This window comes from Sturnus vulgaris, chromosome 10 (genome assembly GCF_052056855.1).
Source record: "Sturnus vulgaris isolate bStuVul1 chromosome 10, bStuVul1.hap1, whole genome shotgun sequence".
Classification (NCBI taxonomy): Eukaryota; Metazoa; Chordata; class Aves; order Passeriformes; family Sturnidae; genus Sturnus; species Sturnus vulgaris.
The window spans coordinates 17,020,830-17,043,498 of NC_142252.1; the positions used below are offsets into that span (position 1 = coordinate 17,020,830).

The 22,669-nt window shown below is 63.0% G+C and overlaps 2 protein-coding genes across 6 annotated transcripts; both read right to left on the reverse strand.

The window, feature by feature from the left end:
• Window positions 1–119: 119 nt before the first annotated feature.
• CLCN2 (chloride voltage-gated channel 2) lies at window positions 120–12,394 on the reverse strand. Of its 4 annotated transcripts, XM_014871577.2 has the most exons (23): window positions 12,283–12,394; window positions 7,637–7,781; window positions 7,043–7,174; window positions 6,798–6,926; window positions 6,133–6,266; window positions 5,970–6,047; window positions 5,782–5,860; window positions 5,056–5,181; window positions 4,904–4,988; window positions 4,704–4,805; window positions 4,535–4,619; window positions 4,302–4,457; window positions 3,795–3,864; window positions 3,500–3,610; window positions 3,054–3,267; window positions 2,823–2,956; window positions 2,559–2,710; window positions 2,372–2,477; window positions 2,231–2,304; window positions 1,386–1,424; window positions 1,068–1,172; window positions 904–990; window positions 120–821 (listed from the first exon to the last, which is right to left on the reverse strand). In XM_014871577.2, the coding sequence occupies exons 1-23, from the start codon at window positions 12,331–12,333 to the stop codon at window positions 615–617; spliced, it is 2,601 nt and encodes an 866-aa protein (XP_014727063.1). In that variant the 5' UTR covers window positions 12,334–12,394; the 3' UTR covers window positions 120–614. The 4 variants fall into 4 exon arrangements, 2 of the variants coding, with proteins under 2 accessions (XP_014727063.1, XP_088027092.1); XR_015805754.1 differs by lacking the exons at window positions 120–821; window positions 904–990 and having other exon boundaries at window positions 1,071–1,172; window positions 2,368–2,477; XR_015805755.1 differs by lacking the exons at window positions 120–821; window positions 904–990; window positions 1,068–1,172; window positions 1,386–1,424 and adding an exon at window positions 1,460–1,659 and having other exon boundaries at window positions 2,368–2,477.
• A 2,147-nt stretch (window positions 12,395–14,541) lies between these two features.
• Window positions 14,542–22,214, reverse strand: CHRD (chordin). Of its 2 annotated transcripts, XM_088170965.1 has the most exons (23): window positions 22,068–22,212; window positions 21,639–21,742; window positions 20,996–21,122; window positions 20,472–20,609; window positions 20,278–20,395; window positions 19,305–19,401; window positions 19,059–19,200; window positions 18,845–18,985; window positions 18,262–18,344; window positions 18,027–18,174; window positions 17,823–17,929; window positions 17,622–17,738; window positions 17,379–17,535; window positions 17,045–17,286; window positions 16,845–16,958; window positions 16,448–16,660; window positions 16,271–16,364; window positions 16,100–16,156; window positions 15,910–16,013; window positions 15,641–15,743; window positions 15,368–15,522; window positions 15,189–15,282; window positions 14,542–15,025 (listed from the first exon to the last, which is right to left on the reverse strand). In XM_088170965.1, exons 1-23 carry the CDS (start codon window positions 22,195–22,197, stop codon window positions 14,958–14,960), a joined length of 2,853 nt encoding a protein of 950 aa, XP_088027091.1. In that variant the 5' UTR covers window positions 22,198–22,212; the 3' UTR covers window positions 14,542–14,957. The 2 variants fall into 2 exon arrangements, with proteins under 2 accessions (XP_088027091.1, XP_014727065.2); XM_014871579.2 differs by having other exon boundaries at window positions 20,996–21,742; window positions 22,068–22,214.
• Window positions 22,215–22,669: the final 455 nt, after the last annotated feature.

The following is a 22,669-nucleotide window of genomic DNA, read 5'->3' on the forward strand; positions in this document are numbered from 1 at the left end:
GGCTCTGGGGGACAAAAGGCTCCTTGCCTGGAGTGATGCCAACCCCAGCACTGTGGTGAAGCTCAGCTGGTGCCCACTGGCTGTGCCCCTCTCCACCGCCAGCCCCATAGTGCTTCAGCTCTGTTTATAAAGTCCTTTTATTAAATTAATATAAAAATCTCTGTATTTACATGGGGAGAAGTGCATGGCAGAGAGGCAGCAGCACCCCATGTTCCCAGCCATGAGGTGCTGAGCACAGGGGGCAATGCCGACCCATGTGCCCATGGACACCCCAACCTGATGCCCCTGTCCACCCCATGCCACCCTGAGAAGGGACATTGTGGTCCTCATGGAGAGTCTGAGGGCTGTGGCCATTCTGGGGGGCACCAGGAAATGGGGGGATACAGAGGTAGCAAAGTGGGAAGCCCCAAGAGCTGGCAGATAGTTGGGGAGCATGGGCTGGCTAGGGGGTATTTGGCTGGTCCCCAGCCCAGGGACGGAGCAGAGGCACTGGATTGAGGGCGCCCACGCCTCTGCAGAGCCTGGCATCAGTGGGCTCAGGGAGGGCAACCCCCGGCACCTGTCAGGGGGCCCTTGTGGCTTCCAGGGACACAGGGGGATGTATCTCAAGGGTCTCACTCGCCCTTGGGGGTGTCATCATCATCATCGCCCCCAGGACTGGCCTCGCGGGGCATGTGGTGGTGCTGGTGGCGGTCCCAGAGCTGGCGCAGGGCGGTGGTGTCGGCCTCGGTGGTGCTGGCGGTGCTGTCGCGGAAGCTGGCGAGCGGCGGGCGCACCTTCACGCCCTTGCCCGTCAGTGAGCCCTCGATGGCCTTGCGCAGCTGCAGGGACCCCAAACGCATGGGCAAACAGCTCCAGGTGCTGCTCTGTGCCCCTCCAGCCTCCCTTGTGTCCCCTGCTCACCTCTTTGAGGGACACCATGCCCACCAGCCGCCCAATGCTGGTGACAAATGCGTGGTCCAGGCCCAGCAGCGAAAATATGGTGTGGGTCTGCAGGAAGAGGAGACTGAGTTGAGGGTCTGGGGGTTGTGGGTGGGGGTCTGGGGTGAAGTAGGGTGTGGGTGCACCTTGTGCAGTGAGGTGTGCTCCACCAGCTGGAATGGTGCGGGGTCGATCTTGGCACTGCTGAAGTCCACCAGCTGGTCTAGCTGCTGTTCTTCCCACTCCAGGATCTGGGGAGGTGCCATTGGGCAGGGTTAAGGGGTACAATCTCCCCACAAGTGCCAGCAAGCGCCCTCCTATCCTCCTTACACCCAGTGTTATGGAGAAACCTGGGTTATCCACTCCCTACCTCCCCATGCCCACCTCATGCCCTGGCACCCCTTTGGGATGTCTGGGATGCCTTTGAGTAGGAGGGTCCTGCCTGTCTCTGCCCAACCCCTCACCTCTGCTGGAGTCATCTTGTCACCCAGAATCATCTCCTCCTGCAAGAGAGGTGCGTTACAGCAGGCGGTGGGTGCATCCACATGTTGGCTGCAGCGAGGGTGCAGGCAAGGTGCAGGCAGGCTGCAGGCAGCACATGCAGTGAGGGTGCAGCGAGGGTGCAGGCAGCACATGCAGGCAGGGCACAGGCGGGGCATGGTGAGGGTGCAGGCAGGGTACAGGCAGCACATGGACAGGTCAAGTAACATGATTGGTTGACAGGACGTCGGTCACACCCTGATTGGCCACAGTTGGACAAGGTGAGCTTGTGATTGGTGGAGAGAATGCACAGATTGCCATGACTAGCTGAGCAAAGTGGGGCAGATCCCGCGGTTGTGATGGCTGGGAGGGTCCACGTCCCAATTCTTGGGAAGCTTTGGGATGGGGACAATGCACACCAGTATTGGTTGGACGGAATCATAACTGTCCAAGATGGACTGCACAGACATAGGCCCAATGTGATTGGCCAAGCAGAATCTTGCCAGGCCCCTGATTGGTTCAGAGAACTCCTTCCAGGCTCTGATTGGCTGGGAGGAGCTGTGCCCAGGCTGCGATTGGCTGCAGCTTACCACAATGGAAATGCGGACGCGTTTGGCCTTGTGATAGGCTGTGCCCTGGGCCTGGCCCGCAGGAGAGACAGCAGTTAGTGGATGGTTAGTGGATGGGATGGGATGGTTAGTGGATGGGATGGGATGGGATGGGATGGGATAGAAAATGATAGAAAGGGATGGAAGGGCCAGGCAGGACAGGGCAGGGCCTGGCAAGGCCATTCAGGCATGGGAAGGGCGGGGGAAGGCCAGGCTCTCACCTCGGTGGGCTCTGTGGAGGGGTTGGCACAGAAGAGGCTCTTGAGGGCGATGCCAGTGTGGTCAGTGCTGCCAGCTGCAGGTGGAGAGGGGATGTCAGCGGTGGAGACACAGGGGGGCCGGGGGGACACATGCAGACTCACCTGGGGGACTGTCTGGTGGGCTGCTGGGCACCCGCTTCAGCGCTGGCTTCAGGGGCTTGCGGAGTGCAGGGCGGGCAGGGGTCCCCGAGGAGGTCTCTGTGCTGATCTGTGGGGGGATGGGATAGTAGGGTGATGGCAGTGGGGGCCACCCTGACCAGGCATCCCCCAAGATGGTTGCACCCCTCACCTGGAAGCGGATGCTGGAATCGGAGAGCCGGTGCCCATCCTCAGACAGCACCTTCTGCCGCAGCGTCATGAGCCGGCGCTGGGGACTGAGCTGGCTGCTGAGCAGGGCCCCCACCTGTGTCCGCTCAATGGAGCCCAGCAGGATCATGGACTCTGCCAGACACAGCAAGGGGCTACCTTGGCTTCTGATGCTGTCACCCACCCACCATCCTGGTACACTCCACAGCTGCTGTGGATGCTGAGAGAGCCTCTGCCTGTGCCTCACCAGCTGACTCCACCAGAGGCAGGTTCTTCATCTTGGTGCTGTGCAGGACCTGCTGCAGGTCCCGGTACTTGCAGTTGAGGGTGACATAGCGGATATCCCGCACCATGATGTCCTCCACCCGCACGTTGTATTTCCTGCCCAGGGACAAGAACAGTGGCCTCAGAGTGATGCCACCCCCTCCCCTTGTGCCTGGTGAGGGGTTTGGGGTTGGAACAGGGGACACAAACTCACTCGTGGTGGCCCCAGCCCAGCTCAGGGAGGTAGGGAAGCTTCTTGATGCGGATGATGCTGTCGTAGAGAGAGGGCTGGAGGCTCTGGGCGACGGCATTGGCCAGGATGACAGCGATCATGACAGGCAGGATGTGCGAGATTTGCCCTGTCAGCTCGAAGACGATGACGGCCGTGGACACCGTGTGGGTGACAGCACCTGACAGTGCAGCTGCCCCTGCAGCCACCAAAAGGAGACAGGGAGGGCTGTCAGGTATTGCCCACCAGCCTAGGTCCCCGCTCTGGGTCCTCCCCTCTAGGGCATCTACCACATCTGGAGCCCTTGGAACCATCCAGGGAGATCCCCAGTGGTGGTATCACCCCCAGTTCCAGGGATCATCACCTCACCTGAGAGGCAGCATCTCCAAATGATGCCCACCATGGTGTCCCCATTCCAGCTCAGTGCTTACCCACCACGGCGTAGCCCCCCGGCACGATGCGGTAGATGTTGCTGTCCGTGTGGATGCCATCAGGGAACCAGGCTGCCATGCTCTCCCCCACCAGGCGCCCAAAGGCTGCCCCTGCAGGCAGAGAGGGGCTGGGAATGGGCACAGGGCTATCTCTGCACCTGGCCCAGCCTCTTGCCCTCTTCTCTGCCCAATGCTTCCAGGGAAGGGGACATCTGGAGGCACCCACAGATGCCCAGTGTGGGCTGAGAGGTGGCTTCCTCCTCCCACTGTGCCCACACAGGGTGCAGAGTCTCACCAATGACGAAGACAGGCATGAAGGCTCCACAGGGCACTGGGATGGTAGTGGCCAAGGCTGACATCCAGAACTGTGGGGCAGACACCCATTAGTTGCCCTCCCTGACCCAGCCCTGCCTCCTGCCCCTGCTGTGACCCTCAGATGGGTGCTGTGGAACAGCACGTGGGCACCACACCCTGCATGGGGCATGGGCTCCTCCCAGGGGCACCCTGCCAGGTCCTCCCTGGTGGCACTTGGTGGCATCTGGCCAGCACCTCCCTGGTGGCACCTAAGAGCAAGCAGCCAGAACCTCCCTGGTGGCATGTTGGTGGCTCTCGGCCAAATCTCTTTGATGGCATGCCAGCACCACCCAGCAAACACCTTGGTAAGACTCTTGGAGCAGCCACCCAGTACGTTCTGGTGCCACCTTTCTGGTAACAATCTGGCACCTCCCTGATAGCATCCAGAAAATCCTCTCTATAACCTCCGTGTAGTACCTTGGGGATGACAGGGGAAGTAGGCACCCACCTTCATGAGGATGAAGACAACAAGTGTGACAAAGATGTTGGAGCGGGGATGGTGCCAGGCTTCCAGGATGCCCAAGTATTCGAACTCATCACTGATCCCCTGCTTGGCCCACGTCTGGTTGTCAAAGAGTGTCACCAGGGTGTCCTTCTGTGTGAGCTGGTGATAGGCAGGGGTCAGCTGGTGCTTGTGGTGGCCCTGGGATGGGGACTGGTGTGCCACCCCATGGCAGATACCTGGCCAGCCATGAATTGTCCAAAGCCGGGTGGGAAGGTCAGCGTGGAGATGATCAGTGTCACCAAGGCAGGGAAGAGCAGGCGCCTGGCAGGGTGGCACAGGGCAGGGAGTGATTTTGGTGCAGCCCCAGCTCCACCACCCCAGTGCTGGCGACTGTTGGGCACCTACTTCTTCATGAGGAAGCGATTGATGGTCTTCTGGCGGCGCATGAACTGCACAATCTTGCGGTTGAGGTAGACGAAGAGTGCGCCCCCGAAGCCGCTGGCGATCCTGGGCAGAGCCAAGGGAAGAAGCGTCCTGCTGCCACCACCAGTGCCACCACTGCCACCCCCGGGCCATAGGATGGGTGCTGGGATGGCCGCACTCACCCGATGACGGCAAAGGCAGGCAGCTCCTGCAGGTCGAAGGGGAAGTCGAGGCGGAAGCGGGTTTTGAACAGTGCCGTGATTGTCTCTGGGGGATGGTGGTGGTCAGTAGGGCTGGACAGGGGACCCCTGTGCCCTCACCCTGCCTGAGGTACCTTCATCCTTGTTCCAGACAGCAAGGACACGGAAGATGAAGGCGCTGAAGGTGGCAGCGAAGAAGCCACGCCAGTAGTTGCGGACGGCAAAGAATGTGGAGGTGACCTCGATGCTGAAGAGGACGCCTGGCATTGGGGGGAAGTGCACAAGGGAGGTGGAGAAACCTAGACAGGCCCCCGGTGCCTGGCATGCTTCCCACCCTGAGTCCAAACTCGTGCACAGCCCATGGGGTCTGGCTGCCCCATGGACACACTACGGTTCAAGGGATTCCCTGGCAAAGCACGTGGCCAGTCCCAGCTGGGCACAGGGGACACAGCACAGTGGGCCAAGCACGAGTCTGTACGAGCAGAGGGTAGCACAGGGATGTGGGCAGCGACATGAGGAGTGGCACTGGGATGGAGTGGGGTGCACACAGATGGACAGACAGACAGATAGGGCAGCAGGCAAAGGGCAAGGAAAGAGTCAGACACATCACCAACCTACGGGCAGGGCTCAGCGGGACTGGAGTGGGGAGCTCCCTGGAGCGCAAGGCGGCAGGGGAGAGGACAAGAGCAGACGTTACACATCTGGGAGGATGGTGCCCGCTCCTCCCTTCCTCCTCCCTGCTGAGCAGCACTGCCCTCTCCCATGCCAGCTGTCCTGAGGGTCCTGCTTGCCTCTCCAGGTGGACCCTGCTGCCTGGGCGGGAGGTGTGGGGGGTGTGGGGAGGCCCGGGGTGACCCTACCTCCGATGGGGGCGGCGAAGCAGCAGCCAACACCGACAGCGCAGGCAGCTGCCAGCATTTCAATGTTTCTTGCCTCATTCTGTGAGGAAGATAAGAGTGAGTGGGCACTGCCCTCCCCAACCCTAGGCACTGCCAAACCTGCTGCTGGGCATAGGTTGATCCTCCTGGGTCCAGCCTGCCTTGCTTACCTCATAGAAGCCCCCGAAGAGGGAGAGGAAGCGGCTGAGCAGGGCTGCACACATGCTGGCGATGTGGACAAAGGGACCCTGCGAGGACAACAGGAGTTTGAGGACACTGCCCTCAGCCTCACTCCCTGGCCTCCTGCTCACCCTGCCCCAGCACTGTCCTCACCTCCTTGCCCAGGGGCATGCCGCTGCCCAGGGCACACGTCAGTCCGATCACCTTGGCCACAAAGGTTTTGAGGGTGAGGTACTCCTTCAGCACGACGCCCCGCAGGATGGTCTTCATCTCGGGGATCCCTGAGCCTGGTGACGTGAGGACAGCCTTGACCAATAGCCATGAAGGGGGGACGCTGACCCATGGTTCTGGGGGGTAACCTTTGATACTCTGCCAAACCCCACTGCCACAGGGAGATCCCAGAGACACCTCTTCCCACAGTACAATTGGCAGGAACAGCCCCATGATCACGTAGGCACAGCTCAACTCATAGCCCCATGGGGACCCCAATCTCATAGTCCCCAGGAGACCCTCTGAAGATCAAGTCTTAGCCCTAGAGGACCCGAAAGCCTGCTAGCCTCATAGCCCAGGAGGACATCCACCCCTTAACTCACAGGAGACTCTCTGAAGACCCTCTCTTTCATAAGCCTTAGAAAATCCCCAACCCCATAGCTCAGGATGGCATCCAAACCATAGTCCCCAGGAGACCCTCTGAAGACCAGCCCACACCCCTAGAAGGACTACCAGGACCTCCAGGGAGACACCCTGGCAGCTCCCAAGGCACAGACCCAGGGAGTGGACACCCTGTTTAGGGTGCAGGCAACCCCTCGATGCCCTACCCACGGCCTGGGGGGCAAGGATCTGGGTGAATCCAGCGGAGAAGGTGATGAGCACAGTGGGGTAGGTGACCCAAGCCATGTACTGCAGCAGCACGTTGGTGTCCAGGCCTCCGTACATCCACTTCTGAGCTGTGGGAATGGCCGGTCAGATGGGTGGCAGGTGGCAAGGCACATGGCATAGCCCTATGGCACGGCCACTCCCTGCCCTGCCACGGCCCAGGAACCCACTGGTACCCACTACTTACCTTGGAGGCACGTGGCAATGGCGAAATCCATGGCCCAGCTGACCAGTGCCATGACCAGTCCCAGCAGTATGAGGAAAACCCAGTCCTCGCCCACCTTGGAGATGAGGAACCGCTGGCACTGCAAGGCGCAGACTGTGGACACAAGGGCGGGTTCAAGGCTGGATGCCCCAGGGATGGGCACACTGAGGTGGCAGAGGCAGGCTGGCAGCAACAGAAATGCTCACAACCAGCAGCATTGACCCAGCACTGCTGGTACTGTCTGGTGCAGGAGCACTGCTATGTCCAGCTGTCACAGCCAGCTGACTGCGCACAGTCACACACGGCACCGCTGGGCATGCACCTCCCACCAGCACAGCCTCCCTGGCATGGCCCCAGGTAGAGGGGCTGGGGCCCCCCGGTCCCTGCAGTGTGCCCGGCTATTTCGGGCCATTGTGTCCCTGCTGCCCGGCGGGCAGGTGGCATTGTCCTCGGCGCCGGTGTCCCATGACAGCAGAGAAACTCTATCTGCACCACGGTGGTGGTGTGGGCAGCCGTGTCCAGACTGTGTCTCCGTAGGGCTGTGCCCACCCATGCCCGTGTCCCGGTGATCCTTACCACGACAGGGGCCACAGCGGCCCTGGCTGTACTCCAGCAGCTCCGAGGGGCGGCGAGGCCGGGGCGTGTCCCCCTCCTGCAGCCGCAGCCGGGCTGCCTCATCCTTGGCAAAGGTGCCCAAGTCCTGCGTGTAACGCCCATACATCTGGGGGAGAAGGAATAGGCAGGGGTGTCAGGGCGGCTGGTACCCCAACCTCTGCACCCAAATGGGGAAACTGAGTCAGCGGAGCAGTGGGCATACAGGGGAGCAGTGGGCATACAGGGGAGCAGTGGGCATACAGGGGAGCAGTGGGCATACTGGCAGGGCCTGCCAGGTAAGGAAACAGGCACGGCATCCCAAGGCAAAGGGGTGGAGGTTCCTGTGGGAGTGCCGGGCTGCCCTCCAGGGCGTGGGAAGGAGCCAGGCAGATAAGGCGAGTGTGGATCGATGGTGATTGTTTTGCCCACATGCCCAAAGCAGGCAGCTGAAATGTCGGTACCAGTCTCTGGCCCTGCCCAGGTGCCCCAGGCACCGGACTGGCTGGTGGAGGGTGTGGAAGGGCCTCCAGTGACGGGAGCATGGCCAGCTTGGCCAGAAGACTCTCTGAGGGCTGGCACTGGGGTTGTGCTGGCTCTCTGCAGGCACCACACCCCGACATTGCTAAGAGCAAGGCTGAGATACCCCCCCAAAAGCAGCCTTGGCAGATCATATGTGACACGAGCTGGCTGGTCTCAGCTGGCAGCAGGGAGGCAAAAGGACAGCAGGGGACAGGATGTACCCCCAGTTCCAGGAGAGGGGGAGCACAACGTCAAGCCCAGGGTGCTCCCTGGGCTGTGAAGAGGGGGTTTAGGGATCAAAGCAGGGGGCGAGCGGCTCTATGCTCACATAGGGATCACCCCCCTTTCCTCGGGTGCCTCCTGCCTGGCTGTGGCACGTGGCCTGGCCCTGGCAGGGGGTGGCCCTGGCACTGCCCCTTCTGCCGGCCAGGAGCTCTTTGTGCCCGTCCTCCCCGCTGAGCCGGGGGCATTTGTCCCGCGCTGGCGGGCACTGCCAAGGACTCGGTTGCTTGGTTTCCGCCTCACTCCCCCCGGCACGACCTGAATGCCAAGCGCCAGAGGTTGTCCCGGCACAAAGAGAGGCTTCAGGGCCGTGGGGGCCCTGCCAGGCTCCCACGTCGGGACAACGTGAGCCCCATGCTGATGGCGTGCCCACCCGCCGTGCCGTGCCAGCGCAGCGCGTGGCTGCCCAGCCGGGGCGCAGCCGCCTCCTCCCGGCACGGTCCGTGCGGCGCCCGGCGGAGGGGACACGCCACGGGTGGGCACCGCGCTCGGCACGTGGGCAGCCCAGCCCCGGCTTCGGGCGGCACTGCCCACCCCGGATGCCTGGGGCCCGTTCACAGCCCCCTGGCCTGCTGGCACATGACAGCTCCCCGTGGGGGGCGGCGTGAAGGTGCGCTTCTCACGGCGCAGCGCTCCTGCCCAGGTCCCTTTGGTAGAGAGCAGAAAGCAGTCAGAGCGGCGCCGGGTGGATTCTCTGCTGTCTAATACCCGGGTTGTGCCCAGCAGCGGGAGGGAGGGAGGGGATGCAGGCAGGGAGAAGAGAATTAACTAAGTTACATCGCTGACCCTGTACTGGCATGGATTTTCCCCCAAACTCCTGCTCAGCATGGGCTCAGTGGCTCCTTGCCCTGTGGAAAAGAGCTGAGGGGAAAGGCACGACCACCTTGAGGGGCCAAATCCAGCATCTGCTGCCAGAGGAGGACCCCGGCCCCTCATGGGGTCTTGATTTCAAAGGCTCCCTTCGGAAAAAGCTTGTTTGCTCTGGAAGATGAAATGGGCCGGCACCCCAGGAGTGCTGTCACCCTGCCAAGCTCTTGCCTGCCTGGCCCCACTGCTGACCCATGGCCAGCCAAAGCCAAGAAGGAAGCACTCCCAGGCTGAGTGTCCCCCAAACCAGCTCTGTGACTACCTCCTGGGGCTATGCCAGGGGCTGCCACATTCTTCCCCCCCAAGTGTTGGGGCACGTGGTGGGATGCCCAGTCCCAAGGGCTCCAGCCTGGTGGTGGGATTTGCTCCCTCTCTGCCTCACTTTGGAACCGATCTCACTTGTAACAACAGGGATGCAAGCAAAGGGGTCATGCCACCCTGCTGCCACCTGCCAGCCTGTGCCATCCCATACCACCCCTCTGCCCCATGCCACAGCCCCACAGGCAGGGCATGAGACCCCCACGGGTGCCCAGTGCTGAGAAGCCACAGCTACTGTGCCCACAGCCCTGGCATGGCTGTGAAAGCTAGTGGTGGGCTCTCTCCTTCCTCCTCCTCCTCCTCCTCCGCTTGGGTTATTTTTCCACAAAGGCCTTTTGAAACACAAACAGCCCCGGGACTCCGGCCTCTGCCGTGAAGCAGCTGAACAATCACAGTGCCGGGCGGGCAGGGAGCGGGCACGGGGGGGGCTGGCGGGGGGCACTCGGGGACACGGGCACTGGCCATGTGTTGGTCCTGGGCTCCTGCGCTGCAGGCACCGGCTGTGCCACAGCCCTTTGGGCATTGCCAGCCCATGGTGCCCGCTGTGCCCCGGCGATGCTGCGCCTGGGGAGGGCACTGGCATCTGGTACTGTCGTATCCCCGTGCCAGCCTGTTCCACAGCACTGAGCTGGCCTGGCAGTGGTGCCCACCTTCTCATGGCCAATGCCAGCCAACCTTCCCCCCCAAATTTCCCCTAGGGGAGATATTTAAAGGCAAGGGGTTGGGGGTTCCTCTGGGCTGGCAGTGGGCAGGCAGAGGCCGGGGGATGTGTGTCACGCTGCCCGTCTTAGCTGGGCTCTAATCGCCCTGAGCAGCTCTGCAAGGAACAAGGGCAGTTTGTCAGGCTTAATCTCCCCCATGAGGCCCGTTGCTCCCTGCCACGACAGCCTGGCATGTGGGGGACACTGGGGCTGATGTGCACCCCAGCACCCTCGGCATGCCAGGGGTTCCCACAGACACCTGTCCAGCACGGGGACCTTAGGGTGGGACACCTGGGGAGACCTTTAGGTCTGGGGCCCCAAGACCCATGACATCCCAAGGCTGGTGAAATCTGGGGAGGGGAAGGGCACGAGATAGGGACACAGGCCTTTGGACATGGCTGGGCACAACCCTGCAGCCTGGCTGTGATGGCTCGGCTGTGGGCTCAAGCACCAAAAGCTGTTTCCAGGCTGTCCAGCTCAAACCAGTCCGTGCCAGGCTCCAGCTGGATCCCGGCACTCCTGGCAGGTGCTGGCAGGAGCTGGTGGTGGCTCAGATGCACCGGGGAGGGCTGGGCACTCCTCCTGCCCAGCACGTGCCCAGGCAGCTCCCAAAGCGCAGGTGTGAGGCTATGGGACAGGAGCCCACACCCAGCCTCACCCACGAGCCTCAGGTGCTTCCATGAGCCTCACTGAGCCCAGCGGCCATGGGGATGGGCACCATGGAGCACTCAGGGCATGGGTGCTACCCTGCCCAAAGAAAAGGAGGGCAAAGTCTGCTTGCTGATGCCGAGCGCGGCTGCCCTGATGCCAGCCCAGCGTGCCTCTCCCCTCACGCGCTGCCCGCAGGCTCCTCCGCCCCATGGTGCCCGGCTGGGATGGCCTCTCTGCTCACCCACCGTGACCAGGGCGCCCAGGAGCTGGAGGCAGGAAGAGGCACCGTCAAGGCTCACCCCTGTTCCTGCCCCCGACTGCTCCCTGACTCAGCACTGCCGGGAAGGACCGTGGGATCAATAAGGTCGTGGAGATGACGGCACAGCCGGGGCTCCCATGGCCAGCGGGTGTCCTGCGGACACCTGACAGCGGCGGAACAGGGGCAGCTTGGGGTGAGCACTGAGGGGCACCGCCAGGAGGGTTTGGCTGCTGGGAAAGGCAATGCCGAGGGTATAGAGAGCAGCAGTGCCCTGACGCTGCCCCGTGCGCCCATGCTGGGTGGGTAAGGCTCAGCGGGGTCCGCCCAGCACACAGCTACCGGCTCGGGCTCTCTTGGGCAGCCGTGGGCACGACAACTCTGTAGCCACGCAGACCCTGCTTCCCTGCACACCTCCCTGGCCCTGCCGGTCTGGATGCCTTTGCCAGGGCAAAGTACCGTTCGCCTTGGGCACTGTCCCAACTGGAGGCCCGCGAAAAGCACCTTTGCCCGTGATGTTTGAGGGCCGTGGGCAATGAAGAGCAGTGGAGTGACTGGGGACACAGAGGGGAAGGAGGACACCCCAGGACAATGGGACATCCTGGTGCCAGCGGGGAGGCTTCGAGTTGTAAACATGGGGCTAAGGTTGCAGGCGAGGGAGATACCTTATCTTGGGGGCAGAGGGCCGGGGACATGCAGTGCGGGGAGAAGAGTGCCCGGCTGGCTCCTCTGGGAGCTCCTACAGGCTGGGCATCCCTTCCCAGAGATGGGGGGTGCTGCCAGGGGGTGGTGAGGTGTCTGCAGAAGTCCTGCCCTGGGGGTGGGGGCTCAGCTAGGCTTCTCCAGAGCCGGAGGGGGGCTGAGGGTGACATCCCAAACAGGAGACAGCACCCCAAACAGGGCACCGCAGAGTTCTGCCGCCCTGAGCAGGGCAGCACCCCCAGATCCCCAAAATACCCGGGTGTTCCATCGCGCCTCGTCGCGTCCTGTGCCACACCGGTGTCCCGTGCCCGCCCGGTGTCCCCGGTACTCACCAAGGTCTGCTCATATTGCAGCGCTCGCTGCGCCTCGCTCTCGGAGGCCATGGTGCCGCCGCTCCGCTCCGCGCCGTCCCGGTGCCGCTGCCGGTGCCCGCGGCGACCGCGGCTCCTCCCGGACCGCGCGGGGCGGGCCCGGGGCACTGCCCGGGGGAGGGATCCGCCACGCTCCGCCTCCGCCGGCAGCGCCCGGCACCGGCGGCGCCCGGTACCGGCACCGGGGCGCTGGGCACCCAGTGCCCGGCTGGGTCAAGGGGAGTCCGGCCAGAAGCTCTGTCCTGTGGCGGGACCCCCTCCACCGTGGCCTTTGCCCGGCATGGCAGCAGTGGGCAACCAGTGGGTGCAGGTGAGGGTAAAAGCTGGCGTGGGTGGCGTGACCACGGGCCAAATTCCCCCGGGACACATTGCTCTCTCTTCCCACAGGTACAAGGGGCTGGCGTGGGGCTGGATGCTGCTTCCCCGTGGGTTCCCCCTGGTGAGATATGGGAGGACCGTGCTGGGGCTCCGCAGACAGTCACTTCCATGCTCGTGGCCATGCCTGGCTGGGGGACAGACTGGTGGGGCAGAGTGCCTGAGATCTGTCTTGTCATGAAGGGCACGAGGGCACCTGACAATGCCCAAGGAGGGCAGGGCACCTTGGCATTGTGGGGACTTCACCACCCCACAGCTGTCAGGGAGCTCATTCTTACCGTGATGCTGCTCAGCGTCCCGGGACTGTCAGCCCCCAGGGAGAGAGGTGGGCTCCACTCTTCGTTGCTGAACTCGCTGGGTAGCAGAGGCTCAGTCCTCTCCAGAGAGGCACACGGGTAGAACTTGGCACCAGCAATCCTTGGGCAAGGGGCTCCGGCATGGCAGGCTGACTGCCGGGACCTCTGTCTCACTGCCACCACGGGCCCAGGGGCAACCGAGGCAGCTCGCAGGGCCACGCTCACCCTCCTCCCCAGGGCACAGGATGGCACCTTTGTGGCAAGAACTGGGTGCAGGGAAAGCCAGAGCTGTGGCACTGCTGGGCTGGTGCTGCAGGATCGGGAATGGGCTAGTTCTCACTGCCCAGGTGCCACCCTCTGGTTTGACGTCAGCACCCCCAAGGGTGGGTGATAATGGATGGGCTGGGGGCTGGGATATGTCCTGTGCCAGTCTGGGAGGGTTCATTGCCCGACATGAGCCAGTTTGAGGCAGGGAGGTGACAAAATGGGTTGCCCGCTCATTGTATCCCCAGGCACGGAGCTCCCTCCTTGCTCGTCAGCTCCTGGCACTGCCCCGTGGCAGCAGGGATGTTCATCCGGAGGGGAAGCCCTGTGCCAGGACACATCCTCTGCCCACTGCCACCAGCGTGCCTGGCTGTGGGCCACCAGTACACTACGAGGCCACCACAGGTGATGCCACCCTGCTGGAACAGTTGCCTGCATGGCTGTGGGTGCATGCAGGGCAGGACTAGCATGCCAGGCTCTGTCCCAGCCCAGTGTACTCCAGTGCCATCCTTCTATTGCTCTACCACTACTCCAGTCTAGCCTAGTACAGGCTGACACTGTCCCACTGTAGTGTTGTGGTTGTGCCACCATGCTGTACTGCAATCCCAGCAGAGCCTGGTGTTACTTTCCCTACAGCTCTGGCACTGTTTCAGTATAGCCCAGTATAGCTCTGACTGTCCCTGTCATGCCATGTATACCAGCACAGTACAAATGGCTCCAGAGATCCCCTCAGTTCTCCACGTTAGGGATCAAAGGGCAGGCAGCAGCACTGGGTCTCCCATGGCCCCATGAGGCCTTAGTCCAGTGCAGCTGTACTGGGGTGACTCGGGTTGTGCTGCCCCAGAGCGTGCACAGGGATCTGCCCTGCACAACCATGGGTGTCTGTGCCCACCCTGGGCACGTGGCTGGTTATGGGTGCTGCAGGACAAGGGCCTCCATGGGTGGCAGCTGGACTGGGGCCCCAGGCTGGGCTCTTTGTGCCACCATGGAGGTGTGGGGAACAGAATCCTGTGCTAGTGGGCACCATCACCAAGCACTTTGTTAGCAGCCTCCACTGTGGGCAGAGGTTGGCATTGTGGCTCCAGCTGTGGGCACTGTACACTGCTTTGGTCTTCTCCAGTGCCACTCCACAGCCCATTGGAATATCCTCATCCTGGCACTGGATTCACACCCCATATCCCCAAATATACATCCCCAACCCCAGCAACCAAGGCCTGCAAGTTCCCCATGGGATGCAAGGGCATAGCCCTGTGCATGCTGCTGCTAGGAAGAGACAGGAACCAGGTGGGCAATAGCTCTGGTTTTAATAAATACACCTTGGCCCCCATCCACTGGCACCATAAATTATGTGAGAAACCCAGCTGAGACAGGGTGGGTGCAGTAGACAGGGGCCAGAGGGACTTTACACTATGTACAACATGGGCACGAGGCCCGCCGGCCAGGGGGGCTTGGAGTGGCAGGGCAGTGGGTGCCCCAAGCTCCATGAGCCCAGCCACTGCCCACTGGCACGAATGGGTAGGGCAGTCCTGGCATTGCAGTCGTGCTGAGATGGGGTGCCCAGGCTGGGGGCCTGGCCATGTGCACCCCACTGTGCTCCTCTGTGCCCCCCGCCCTGCACGGGCAGGGGCAATAAGTAGTGGGGTCCCCCCATGCCGTCCAGCGTCGCTGCGTGCTTGCCCCGCTCTAGGCAGCAGTCACTGCTCAGTGGCTCCGTGCCTCCACCTTGGCATCGTGGACCTTCTCCCGTGCATCTGAGGGGGCATCCAGGGCTGGGGGGGGAAAGTGGGGCTGAGAGATGGGCACAGTGGGTGCCAGGAGGGCACTTGCAGTGGTTGTGCCAGCCCTGGCTCAGCACCAAGGAGACTGGGAGGTGCAGGGGCTGCCACAGAGTGTTTGGGCAGTGCTGCCCAAATGTGTGAGCACTGCACTCACCACGGCACTTGGCACAGCAGGGGTTGTCCCTCGTGGCAGGGCTAGCGCAGGCGGATGGGGGACACTCCTGGCGCTGGCAGTGCGTCTCCCCTGACTGGAGAGCAGAAAGAGGGGCTGAGCACCAGGGTGGGGCTCCAGTGCTGCCTTCCCCTGGTGCTGCCCCAGGCTGGCACACTCACCACACACCAGCACAGGATACACTTCATTTCTCCAAAGGGGGGCACAGAGGGGTGCCAGCTCTCATTGTTGAGGTACCAGCGACGCCCAAAGCGGCATGCCCGCGGTGCATCTGCCTGCATGGAGTCAGCCAGCTCCGGGACACTCTTCTCTGGGGCTGCAGGAAAGGGCACTGGGAGGATGCTCGCCTGTGGCAAGGCAGCCTGTGGCATTGCCAGTGGGGGCACACAGGAGCTATTCAGGGAGAAGAGAGGGCAGGAATGGGGTGCAGGTACCTGGGCACTGCTTGCAGCAGTCAGAGGGGCTGGCGCGCACAGGGTTGGCACAGGTGAGCCGTGGGCACTGCACCTTCTCACAGTGCACTTCACCTGTGGTGCCCTGCAGGGAGGGCACGGGGCTCATGGGAGGCGCAGGGCACTTAGCTCCCCATGCCCTCCCCATCCCCAGTTTGAGCCTCAAACTCTTTGAGCTACAGTGCCTGGGAACTGAGAGCACCCATAGGTGCCAGACCAGGTTGGGGGGCAAGTCTGGAACCCACACTCACCTTGCAGGTACAAATGGCACATTTGATGAGGCCAAACGGGGGCACAACAGGGTGCCAGCGAGTGCCAGAGCCCCGCCATGTCTTGTCACCATCGAAGTAGCAGCCTGGGAGAGGAAGAATAAGAAGTCACAGCCCTTGTGACTCAGCCTTTGCAGAGCTGCCCACTCAGCCCATGCCCACAAGGACTCACCCTCACTACTGTCCCGTGCCCGCTCCAGCTTCAGCTCTTCCTGCTCTGTCTTCTTCTCTACAAGGAAGAGGAAGGCCGTGAGGAGGAGCACACGGTGCCAGCAGCAAAGTCTCAGAGAGGGACCCCTACCTTGTTTTCACAAGGAGCCCCCCTAGCCCATCCCCCAGGTACCTTCACAGATGGGGCAGCACAGCTCTTCGGGGTGCACCTGGTGGGTACAGTTGAGGGGCTGGCACAAAATGGGGTCGCAGATCACTGTGCGCTTCTGGGGACAGCAGGGATGGGGCTCATTACTAGAGGGGCATTACTGATGGGTGCTGCCCCTACAGCACAAACCCCAGCTTGTACCTGGCAGCTGCAGATGGAGCACTTCTTGTCATAGTCAGGTGCCCAGCGGGTGCCATGTGCCCGGTGCTGACCCTCAAAAAAGCAGGAGTTGGGGTCCTTCTTCAGCTGCTCCAAATCCCTGGTCTTGGTGCTCTCAGAGAGCTCAGCCTGCCCCAGGGACTCCCCTGGGGCCAGGCGGGTCCTTCCTGCATGGCACTGGTTGGGAATGTGCACCTGGAGGGGACAATGAGCAGGAGGTCACTTCTCATGATGATGCCTGGCTGCCTTCCATGGTCCGGGCTGGTGGAGGAGCCACCCACGACTGATCCTGCACCCCTCCACCCTGCGCCAGGCAGGCCACCCGGCCACAGGCAGCAGTGGGGATGGGTAGGGGTGCCCTGCCCCGACAAGGACCTACCCGTCCCCTCATCTCCCCATTGGGGTGTGCTTTGGTGCTGACTTGCAGGAAAGCAGTGCCCTGTGCCAGGTGTTGCAGCAGGTCGGCATCCAGGTCCTTCACCACGCCCTGAGCCTGTCGTGGCAAGAGGGGCACCAGGGTGGGGATAACGTCTGGCCCAGTCCCTCCTGTGTAGTGCCCTGAGCAGGTGCCCACCTCACCTCAGTGCTGTAGAAGCCTTTGAGCAGGCGCTTGTGCTGGTGGGGGCGGGTGCCCATCTCGCCCAGCTCGGCCACCCCATGGATGTGGGCACTGACAGTGCCATCGCTCGGGCGTCCCAGCCCCGCCACCGAGATCTCATAGTGCAGGTGGCAGTGCTCATCCAGCGAGAGCCAGGCGTGCCCCCCAGCACCACTGTGCACTGGAGGGGACACCAGCTGCCCTGCCAGTGCCACGGGCATCTCTGCACACAGACAGGGACCGTAGGAGAGTGTGGGTGGTGTGTGGGAGGGCTGCCCCACTGCCCCCCATTACCACCCCATGTGTCCCTGGTACCTGTGTAGCGAGCGAGCAGTCCACTGTAGGGCAGGGAGATGATCTGGCCCCTCAGCTCACCCTCTGCCCAGTCTTTGGTGGCCACGTTGAGGAAGAGCTCATTTTGTAGAAGCATGTGGGCATCGCGGGCACTGAGGCTCTGCCAGGCACCCCAGGCCTGCCACCAGTGGGAGACCATGCAGGTTGGGACAGGGACTACCCAAAGTCCCTGTGCCATCCCTCCTAGCATCAACTAGTGCTCACCAGCCCATCCTTGTAGCTGGCTGTCATGTCAAACAGGATGTTCCTCTTGCTTTTCCGCCGGGGTTTGGTCTCCAGTGTGATGCCCACAACCTCGCTGGCAGTGCCCACCACCTGCACCTGTGGGTGGGGTGCCAAGGGGCAGTGCCAGGGTGGAAGATACATCTGGGACCCTCGGGAGGGAAGTGGGTGCCCACCACTTACCTGGTACTCCAGGGTGCCATTCTCATGCAGCGCCAGTTTGGCTGAGCCCACAGCCCCAGTCTTGGTCGGCAGCAAAGCGTCCGCTCCACATAGCACACTTTGGATGGCTTCAGCCCGGGGAGAGAGGCACAAAGGTGGGTGAGATTGGCATGGGGATGAGCACAGCAGTCCCCCTGCACCCCAGGGTGCCTGCCCTGTGCTCACTGTCACAGCTGTGGCGGGTGGTGATGGTGCCAGCCAGCCGGCGTCCGTGCCGGCCCTCTGTCTCAGCCATGATGCGGAGCTGCCCCTGCACCAGCCACTGCAGCTCCTGGGCAGACAGATCATTCAGCACCTCTGCGAAGTCGGGGTCCTAGAAGGGGGTTAGAGTGCCATGGATCAGCCCTGGTGCTCTGGGCACCGTGGCTGCCAGGGCATGCGGGGGAAGGGAATGCTTTACCTCCACAGTGATGTTGGCATGGACCTCCCGTAGCGTCTGGCCCTGGTGCAGGATGCGGACCCTCAGTGGGACCCACGGGGATTCTGGACATGGTAGAGGGGAGTGGACCCACTGGACCAGGGGTCTGCAACCACTGTCAAACCCACACCTCTGTGCCTACCTCCTCCAAACCCCTGGCACTTTCTTGCAAGTTGCCTGCCCCTGTGTGCCTGGACTCTCATCATTCCCTCCAGCATCCCCTAAATCCTTGCAGACCCATATCACAAACCAATCCTCTTGCATAATGCTCCTCACACCCCATATGCTCTGCAGCACCCCTGGCCCCCCCACATAGCTGCACACCATCTCCTCCCCACCATGTCCCCAAATCACACAACATACAATGTATGCACACCTCACCTTCCACCTCACCCCACACACAGCCCCTATACGCACCCTGAGCCCCACACCCAGCCCAGTCACCCATCCTGGCCCCACAGATGCTGACCCATGCATCCTGAGCTGCAGACATGCCGTGCACTCCTTCAGGTCTACGCAGCCCCCTCTGGGCAGTGCCTCCCTCCCCTTCTCTGCCCGCTCTCACCCCTTGCTCCAGGCTCCAGCAGTCCCCGGGCCATGAGGATGAAGTGCAGGTTGTTTTCGGTGTCACTCAGTGTCAGCATGGCCATGCCCCCAGCACCCAGGTGCAAGGGGTCCAACGAGGTCAGGATGGCACTGAAAGTCTCTGTGCAGGGACAGGGGCATGAGGGACATTCTGGTGGCCACCTGCTGGGTGTGCACGCGGGAGCTGGACTTACCTGCAAACAGTGCCCGGTGCTTGAGGATGTGTCCGTGGACCTCTCCAGAGGGCTGTGCCCGGGTGATGAGGGACACACGGAGTTGTTCCCCCCGCAGCAGCTGGACGTTGGCTTTGGACACCGTCCTCCACATTCCGCAGAGCTGTGGGTGATGGATGGAAGGGCTGGGCGGTGGCTGGGGACCACCCACACCCGGCAGGGGTCGGAAGAGGCACCATGCCCCCCTGCCCTCCCAGCCCCTCTCACCATGCCGTCCTCGGGGGCAGCGCTCTTCTGCACGGGGTGTTCAAACAGCACGTTACCCTCGGGGTCACTGAAACGCACCCGGCTCGGCCGCCCCAGCCTGCGAGCATCCGGGGGGTGAGCAAAGGCCATGTACCTGCCCTTCCCCTCCCCGGCACCACCCTCACCCAGCACCAGGCACAGGCGTGTGTCGGGGGTCACCGGGGGTTAGGGGTGGGCAGGAGAAGGATGTTGTTCTCTTGGGGTGCCAAGTGCTAGGCTCTGCCCGCCCATTCCAAGACTAGCCCAACATTGCTGTCCTGCCAAATGCCAGCTTGGCATGGATTCTCTGGGCTCCCCTATCCTGAAGCGGTGTCTAACCGGCACAAAACAAGATGAGGGTCTCTGCCGGGAAAGGCACCATGCAGGACCCGCTGGGAGCTGAGTGTTCAGGCTGTAAATAAAGAGCATTTTCGGCTCCGCTTGGCTCCCCCTGTCAGAGCTGGAAATTAGTCACCACTTTACTATGCAAAGGGGCCTGGAAGCGAGGAAGAGCAGAAGAAACTGGAGCGGGAAGGAGGGAGGGAGAGGAGAGGCTCTGCTGCTGGCAGGCATCCGGGGAGGGCATGGCAAGGATGGGGAACCTTGGCAGCAGTGCCGAGGCACTGCCCACCGGCAGAGCCTGCAGGGTGGCACAGCAGTTCTGCCAGCTGCACCCACGGGAGCCCTGGAACCGTTCCCGTGTGTTTCCAGTCCAGATCTGGAGGCAAATGGGTGAGGCTGGGCCGACACTGTGGGTGTGCCGAAATTCTGGCCGCTGACCTAGGCTGGAGCCCAGCACATTGTCCCCCTTCTCCAAATCTTTCACTCTGTCAGTGCAAAGCTGTGGCACCATGGGGGGATATCAGAAAGGAAACTGAGACACAAGCACTGTTGCATTCTCCCCTTGTCCAGAGAGCTGCCTGCTGTGCCAGGTTGGACAGGGGACAGGACTCACCGCTCGTAGCTGATGGAGAAGAGCAGGGAGGAGCGCAGCAGGGTGAAGCGAGCCTTGGCCACGGCGCTGGATGTGGGGTGCCATGGCTCCGGGCCACTCGTCAGCAAGGCCACAAACTCTGGGGAGGAGATGCTGCTGCTGAGGGGGAGCATGGGGGGTGCCCCACACTGCTGCTGTCTGGGTGGGTGGCTCACCTGTGCGGGCATCATCGCGAGCCAGGCCCTCAGAGCTGAGGTAGGAGCGGTCATTGTAGGGCTTGTCCAACTCATCCTCCTTGTCCTGGAAGTACTCGAAGGTGTCAAAGCGGAGTGCAGGGCTCTTCTCTGGGGGGCCTGGCAAGATTGGCATGGGGTTGGACACAGAAGGAGACCATCACACCAGGCTGCTTGTGCACAAGAGCTTGGGGTGGGGGACAATAATAAATTGCCCCTTTTGATATAGACCAAGATGTGCCCTGTGAATAACTATGGGGCTCTAGCTGTGGCATGCTGTGCACGGGCACGTGGACAGGCAGGGCATTTAACCCTGTGTGCCTTCCCTGCGCTTCTTCCAGGCTGTTCCCATCAGGGCTGCCCATCATATCATGAGCACTAGCGACTTTAATAACAAATTGACTAGCCCTTTTCAGGGGGGTGTGCAATGCCCCGTTTCCCAAGCCAATGGGAGATCCCAGAGGACTGGTGGGAGTTCCCTGCAGAGAAGCACCCACTCTGCTCACCTTTGGGGCAGGTGTGGCAGCAGTGTCCAGGCAGCAGCATGGCCCGGGGACAGGCAGGCACGGGGCAGTCCTGCTTCATGTTCTTGCAGTTCACTTTCCCCACGGGCTTCCCCCGGTGGTTCCTCTGCTGTGGGGGGCCAAAAAGACCCCAGGAGAGCCGTGCCAAGGTGTGCCAAGCCATTTCTAGGTGTGCCAAGTCTTGCCATCCCGGCACAGCCTGGCTTCTCCATCTCTTTCCATCTGGAGTCCCAGACACCTTGCACAGTCCCCAGATGCCTGTACAGCAGCCAAACTCGGGCCCCCTCCCCACAGCCCCCAGCCCCCTGACCAGCTGTGCGTGGCCCCGCCAGCCCCGGCCTCGGGGAGCTGCTCGGAGGGAGGGAGGGAGGGGGGCCGGAGGCCATCCCTGAGGAGGGGGAGGAAGAATGAAGCCTGATCCTTTAAACTCTCCTTCTCCTCCCCCTTGCCGCGGGGGAGGACATCCAGGTGTCCGGCTGGCTGGAGGGATCCCGCTTCCCTCTTCCATGGGAAGGAGAGGAGTGTATTGAACAGAGGGCTCGAACTCCCTCCTTGCCAACCCCCTCTCCAGCAGACCCGGGTCCTGGGGGGTCTCCCAGGGAAACGGGTGTGTGGGGGCACTTACCGTCTCGCAATGACAGATAACGCAGCGCATCACCCCGAAGGGCTCCCCCAGGTCCGGGTGCCACGTCTCCTCCAGAGCATAGAAGTGCCCCCCGAAGGCGCAGCCTGCGGAGACCCCAGCACCACCCACCGCCGTCCCCGGTCACCTCCGGGCCGCGGGCACCCCCCTGCCGCAGCCCCGGACCGGCCGACACCGCCCCGCCGCCCGCTGCGATCCCGGTGCCGGTCCCGGCCAGCCGCGGGGCCCGGGGCGGAACGCGGGGTGCCAGAGAAGGGGGGGGCACAGGCATGCAATGCATGGACGGGGGTGCGGATGGCGGGGAGGGGGTGCCCGACGCGGGATGCGTGACGGGAGGTGCGGCAGCGGCTTATACAGGACCAGGGGTGCGCGGAGCGGGGGAAGGAAGGGGGTAGGGCAGGGGACTCCTACCTGCCGCTCCGCCGGGGGGCAGCGGCTCCATGTCGGGCCGAATGGGCAGGGCGAGCTTGGGGCGGGCGGCGCGGCCGGGCAGGGGCCGGAGCGGGAGCAGGGCGAGCAGCAACAGCGCAGCGGCGCGCATGGTGCCGGCCGGCCGGGGCGGGCGGACCGGGACCGGAGGCGGCGGCGGGGAGGGGGGGCCGGGAGCTGCCGGGCGCTGCCGCCGCCTCTGCCCGGCTGCCGGCTCCGGCTCCGCTTTATAGGCGGCGGCATGGGCAAGCGGGAGCTGCGAGCCCTGTGCAAACAAAGGCCCCGCTAATGAGGCGCAGGCAGCGGCCGGCCGGGGGGGGATGCGCCCCCCGCCGCGCTCCGACCCCCCCACATACCCCCCGGTCCCGGGCCCGCCGCCCCCGCCTGGCACGGGACGTCCTGTCCTGTCCTGTCCCGTCCTGCGGCACCCGGGGAAGCGGCTGCCCCTCCAGGCACGGGGTACCCCCGCACTCGGAATGTCCCGGGGATCTCCCCCATTCATTGCTCCCCCTCTCCCCGAGTACCCCCGAGTGCAGAGCAACCCTACCCAAATGCCAGCCCCAGGGCATGGGGAACCTGAGGGA